Here is a 6,168-nt window from a genome sequence, read left to right as displayed (position 1 = left end):
TAGAAATGCATAGAGATTAAGGGAATGGCCTTCGGAGTTGTTTCTTATCTATGCCTCAATATATATAATTACCAGTATATTTAGAGCTGCCATATTTACGTATTTATTTCCACTTAGTTGTTGTCCCAGATATTTTATTAAATTAATTGTCAAAGGCAAGCGGAAAAATACCTCAAGCTACCTTCAAACTGTAGATTTATCATTTTATCATACAGCAAGTTTGCACTTTTTGCCACATACATAAAATAACTTGATACGGTTAAATTACACATTGATATTTTTCTATAAGGTCTCGCTTTTAGACATCGAGATTACTTCTGAAAAATAGTGAATAAATTTATCGTTTTAAACATTTCGAAAATATTCAATATTTAAATATTTGCTGGGACCACCCTTGAATGTTGCGATGAAATTAGTTTAATGGACTTGCTGATTATATAACTATTTTTTTGTGGACTTTCTTAGAATCAAGTTTTTGTCGGCATTATAGAAACGTGTGCTGAGCTATCATCCATTAAACCGTAGATTCTCAAACTTCATTGACTTATTGGCCATTTTTCAACGACAATTTTTTTATCGCTAACCTTCGGAGCTCACGCTCTTTTTATCTCATTTAATAATATATTGTAAACGTAGCAATATCCATATATTCCTTAAATTTCACCAAAATATTTATGTAGTTTGTGCAATTTTAGAATTGCAAATAACAAGTTAAAAAAACATACAGAAAAAAATAAAATGATATTTTATAGAACAAAAAATGCACACTTTTACACAAAATGTTGATTAATATTATTGACTAATTGAGAGATAATTGTTTTTAGCGCTCTCCTACTGTTAAAAATTCGGTTTATATATGGTTCATTCGATTTTCACTTATTTAGTATAAGTCGTAATATTGCTAAAAAAAAGGTCTTAATATGAATGCTGGATAGCCGAGCATTTTCACTGCGACGGCACGATTTTATTGCTTTTGACGTGGATTTTTAACAGAGTCCCCCTCGAATTAGCCAGAAAATGCATGTAAAAAATGTATAAAATACTATGAATTTTAATGAAATATAATATTAATAATATTGGCCAACTGTCTGGCTTGAAATGACGTACCTGTTCTATTCCACCCAAATATGTGATAGACACGCGCGCTTAATGCATGCCAGGCAAGGAAAAACAGTTACAAATAAATAAAACAATTTGTTTTATATGCTATTAATAAAAATCATTAATTTACTTAGTCTCTATAGCGTTTGATAAAAGTGCATGGATATCTCTAGAAAATAAATATTTTGCCAACGTACGTAGCCATTCGTGCACTTCTTTCTTTACTTCTTCGTTTAATCTTAACCTTCCATCTACCAGTATAACTGATGTTCAGGACACTCAACGTGGAGATTCTTGATCAATACAACTCAAAAGTCAGATCTCAGTCTTCTTAAATTAATTAATGATGCTGTAATCAATCATTAGTTTTGCGCCGGTTAACCTAACCACGGCTGTCACTCGTAACACCCCAGGTAGGAAGTCGGGCTTAACGCGATGTACTGAAGTGAAACTTGAATAGGTGAGAATCGAGTATTTGGTGTAATTTAGACGATGAAACCGCTATTTTATACATAATATAATATATTTTTTTATTTTTAGTTAACCGTCTAATAATTACACAGGATACGTAAAACAATGTTCATTCGATGCGAGGTTATGTAATTTTTTTCAATACGCGTTGTTCAAAGTAATTTAAAAACGGTTTATATTATGTGTTAGTTTATGATAATTACCTTTTATAAGTCTGCGTGGCTATTGTGCAATACTTGGTTGTTTCAATATGTCAATTTCGCTATTTTTTTGTTAAGCCAAATCTAATGGCCATTGCGTGAACCCTTACTTAATTTTGAAATTCAATTCGTATCATAAAATAATTGTGTTTGAAATAAAAATAATATGTATTTATAAATAACGTTTTATTTTTGTACGTTTTTTACGTTACAATGACTAGATTTAAAATACAATATGCAAGCGTGCATGTTTGTGGTATTTCAAAAGTTATCTTAAAATAAATAAGTATGTGAGGATGATGCGTGGATTAAAAAGTATGTAATAAATAAACGATGTGCTTTTCTTTAGTTTATCCGGAACCGGTCCACACGGAGTTGTCCCATCCTTTCGCCGGCAAGCTGTGACGATAAAAGAAAATTTATTCTGTAACTTCCGTACATTATTAACTCTATCCGAATATCGATGACAAAGCCGACGTCAGCCAGGGCAAAAACCTACAAGGGAGCAAATAATTTTGATATTAAAAAAAATAAAACCAAACTCGACCAAACACCGTTTTAAAAAGTTAATGGCGAAGAATGCGTTTTAATTTTTTTAATGTTGCCGAAATAGAGGTTTTTACGAGAAGGCATGCATGCGTTTAATTTTTTTGTTATTTTGCATAGTAATATATCAGCTGAAAGGCTAGGTTTTTATAATGGGAACGAAATAATCACTCACTCTTTGTTGCATTTGTACATTGCGTTGATTTTCTTGACATCGCCTTGACTCAATCCAACTCGCTGGCCAAACTTAGCGTTAGACTGAAAAATTCAATAAAATTATTGACAGATTTAGTAAAACATAGTAACTTTATACAAAAATATATTTTAACTAACAATAAATCAACATCATACAATAATCCGCTCTCTATGTATTAGTTAAAATAAAAGATATATGACTTTACTATAGTTCTTTGTTAAGCAAATATTTAGGTTAGATTTGTTAATGTATTTCATTAACGATTAAAGCATTATCAATGCGTCCTCGTTTTTTAAACCAGATTCATTAAAATGTCCTCGTTTTTGAGGTTTGAAATAATAAAATAACAATTTCAACTTTTATTTATTATACATACTTTAGCTGCTATAGTAGGTTTTCCGTTAGAGGAGAAAGCATATTCAGAGTAATGCATCACACTATTGTAATCATATCCAACTCCAAAACCACTAGTTTTATCTTCGGAAGCCTTGTTGAAATTGTGTTCTTCGCCTGCAAAAATATAATTAAATCAAATATTCTAATAAGTAAAAATGAGAATTATTATAATACCTTGCTTAACATTCTGGAAGTAAATGTTAACAAATTTATCCCTCTCAAATCTGCTCTGTTCGTGTAAGAATCCAACAGCGTGCATCAATTCATGCACAATAGTACCCTTTGCATTGACACATCCAGGACTTTGAAGGTTAACGTCTTGGCGCCCTCCTGTATATTACATCAATAATAATATGACCTCTTTACCATATAAATAAATAGATACATACCAACCATTCCCACACTAGAATAACAACCAGCCCTTATGTTATTAATTGATATATAGTTTGCTTGTCCATTGAATGGCACAAATCGCAAGCAAGTCAATCTGTGATAATCTGCGATGGCTTTCATTATGTTTTCTCTTTGTTCGCTCGCTGAAAATAATCATAAATCCAGTTAAAAATTAAATACTAAAATAATAATTAAACTATAGTATATTATATATACTAACTGAAGCTTCCTTCGATGACATATGGGATTACTCCATTAGCCCACCGGGAACTTTCAGCCTTTAAACCATTGCGACCATTTTCAGCTGGGAACAAGATATCACCCTGTGCATACTCTCCCATTTCTTCGGCGTTTCCTTTGGATGAATCCCATTCATCGAGTCTTGCGCCTGAAAAATTATGAACGCAAATGGTATTATTCACAAATTACTACAACACAATTTTTAAGACTATGTGCTAATTAGTAAGCCACTAATTTAATTGCCAACTAATTGCTGTATGCTTTCGAGTGAGTTGTCAGTCTTATCATAAGCGCTCGTCGCATATAATTAATCACTTAGCCGCACTAAATACGCTATCGCGCCTATTTCCTTTTCGCTACTGCCTACAGCGTTTTTTTCCGAGAGAAAAGTAAACATTGACTCAGGCAAAGATCTGGCGGGAAAAAGTGTGAAGGTCGGTCATTGATAAAGTTGCCACTGTGTCTATATAAGTCGCACGGAACGATTTGCAAATTTTATGCGTGGGTGTTTGATGTTTAAAATGCAAATACAAAATTACTAGTTATTCTTCAAAAGTTATTTTGTTGTTAAGCTCCGATTGTCAAAATAAGCAAACGACCCGATGACTCAAAGACGACGGAAGTATTTAAAACAATAATGAAAAATAAGAGATGCAAATATTGAGGTAGAACTAAGTAAATGTGCTTAAAAAATTATGTTTTAATTTTTACATTAAATCTATATATTATATTTTGTAAACATATATTCTATTAACAATCATACATATAAATTTAAATTATAAAAAGTATGATTATATTGTTAATAATTAGCAATGTTGAAAAATCACTTACCCGACGAAACTTTAGGCGATCCATATATGCTTTTTCCCAAATCGCTCAGATCGATCGTTTCATCTCCTCCTCCGACATCGTTGTTAAAAACTCCATTCATCGGAAAAGCGTACACGCTCGCCAAAAGGGCAAAACCGTACATATGCTTAAATGTTGGCACCATGTTGCTGGCCGTTAATCCACGCGTTAGGATCGCTTGGAAACGAAATTAAAATAGCGCGACGTTTGACGTTTACGAACGCTTCTGTCTGTTTTTCAGCGGTTTGTAAGCCGAGCTGATGTGAGCGAACTAACGCAAGACCGAAGCGAAAATGATAGTTTAAGCGACGACACGATACCTTTTTATAGCGAATTCGATACGGTGTCATTAAACTAGCGGCGACGCCGAAAGTTTATCAGAATCGCACGGAGGCAACAAGGATAATGGCCGATAAACCTTGTCACGGCCCGGGTGACGATTTAATTGCGCTAATACGTCTAATTACCGACGAAATTAAGAGATACTACAATGAGTTCTGAGAAGAACTTTCGATGAAGGCGAGATAATGAAAATTAGACTGAATTACTTGAAAGGTATTGAATAAATATATTTCGACTTAAGTTTTATTTCTCACATAATAGTCTGATCTAAAAGGGAAATTTTAATAAAAATCTACTTATTTATAAACATAAGTTTTTTTGCAAAGGTAGTACTTTAAACTGAAATACATATTTGTTTTTAAAAAAATTATGATATACATGTCGAGCATTGCGCAGCGGGAAAATATTCATTTTTATTACCATATGTATATAAACAATAGTCAAAGATCTGCTGCAGCAAAAAAGCTTTGCGTTTTTGAAATAATATGCATTGTTTTAAGAAAATGTTTTATAGCTTGAATTTATTTTTTAATGTTTAATTATATAGTTACTGTTTGAATAATGGCCATCATATGCATTAGGAGCCTGTTAAGTCATGATGGTCAAATTTGTAAAAAAATAAAGTTCACTCTTTCCGATTTCAGGTCTTTCAGGACATCAAAATTTAACATAAGGAATATAAAACAACTATAGCCAAACAATATTGTAATATCCAGCTTCACGCCAAACGTTTATGTAAACAATAAAAATGAAAGACTGAAAAACGATAAATATGAAAGAAAATTGCCATGAACCGCTGCTTAGAATGAAATAAGTGAAAATTATAGGTGATTCACAACTTAATTTTTATTAAATATGTTTCAATAAGATATGTTTATATTTATTTAAAGTGTCTTTTTGTCTAGCCTGAAGCGATATAATTGTATCATTTTAATTTAAGATCAAAGATTGAAATGTATATATTATGAAATTACTGTTTGTTCGTTATAAACAAAGAAAGAATATAATTATTATTACAAAATGCTTCTGAATCTGAGCCGAATCAAAAAGTGATGTCTCAAATTTCCATATTAATAAAATATACCAAATAAAGTTATTATGGATATTCTTGTTACAAGTATGCATTTTCAATGAAAAAGATTTATTGATAATTTATTTAAAGGGTGGGTGGACGACTTTACTTTCAAAGTTGAAGGTTTTACAGTATTGCACAATGACTCAGTGAAGGGTCTTCAGAAATATTACAAATTAACATTATAAGAAGATCAGTGAAACATTCCTTCTTAGAAATAAAAATCTTCGACCTTGCGGTATGTCGATAAATCCTCAAAAAAATAAACCCGAAGGTTTACCTATTAAATCCAGGATAGCTGAGTCAGAAAATATCTAAATTTTTACTAATACCAATATTAGTGTCAATATGAAAATGGCCTT

General features: G+C 31.6%; 1 protein-coding gene and 1 long non-coding RNA gene across 3 annotated transcripts; one reads left to right on the top strand and one right to left on the bottom strand.

Moving 5' to 3' along the window:
- Positions 1 to 1,941: 1,941 nt before the first annotated feature.
- Positions 1,942 to 4,690, bottom strand: LOC148229493 (hatching enzyme 1.2-like). Of its 2 annotated transcripts, none has more exons than XM_088196785.1 (7): positions 4,375 to 4,690; positions 3,524 to 3,691; positions 3,300 to 3,446; positions 3,085 to 3,240; positions 2,891 to 3,024; positions 2,494 to 2,576; positions 1,942 to 2,267 (listed from the first exon to the last, which is right to left on the bottom strand). In XM_088196785.1, the coding sequence occupies exons 1-7, from the start codon at positions 4,535 to 4,537 to the stop codon at positions 2,222 to 2,224; spliced, it is 897 nt and encodes a 298-aa protein (XP_088052911.1). In that variant the 5' UTR covers positions 4,538 to 4,690; the 3' UTR covers positions 1,942 to 2,221. The 2 variants fall into 2 exon arrangements, with proteins under 2 accessions (XP_088052911.1, XP_088052910.1); XM_088196784.1 differs by having other exon boundaries at positions 1,942 to 2,171; positions 4,375 to 4,688.
- Positions 4,563 to 5,851, top strand: LOC148229492 (uncharacterized). The gene is made up of 2 exons (XR_015811298.1): positions 4,563 to 4,947; positions 5,379 to 5,851. It is a non-coding gene; the product is annotated as an uncharacterized LOC148229492 (long non-coding RNA).
- Positions 5,852 to 6,168: the final 317 nt, after the last annotated feature.

Source organism: Plectrocnemia conspersa, unplaced genomic scaffold (genome assembly GCF_051122295.1).
Source record: "Plectrocnemia conspersa isolate PC_06_02 unplaced genomic scaffold, ASM5112229v1 ptg000011l, whole genome shotgun sequence".
Classification (NCBI taxonomy): domain Eukaryota; kingdom Metazoa; phylum Arthropoda; class Insecta; order Trichoptera; family Polycentropodidae; genus Plectrocnemia; species Plectrocnemia conspersa.
The sequence above is the reverse complement of the archived record's forward strand: the minus strand, read 5'-3'. Positions and strand labels throughout refer to the sequence as shown.

Coding starts and splice junctions, on each gene's coding strand:
- LOC148229493 (XM_088196784.1), bottom strand. CDS start 4,537: ATGGTGCCAACATTTAAGCATATGTACGGTTTTGCCCTTTTGGCGAGC. Junction 3,692..4,374: donor ATCGCCTAAAGTTTCGTCGG/GTAAGTGATTTT, acceptor ATAATTTTTCAG/GCGCAAGACTCGATGAATGG. Junction 3,447..3,523: donor TGTCATCGAAGGAAGCTTCA/GTTAGTATATAT, acceptor GATTATTTTCAG/CGAGCGAACAAAGAGAAAAC.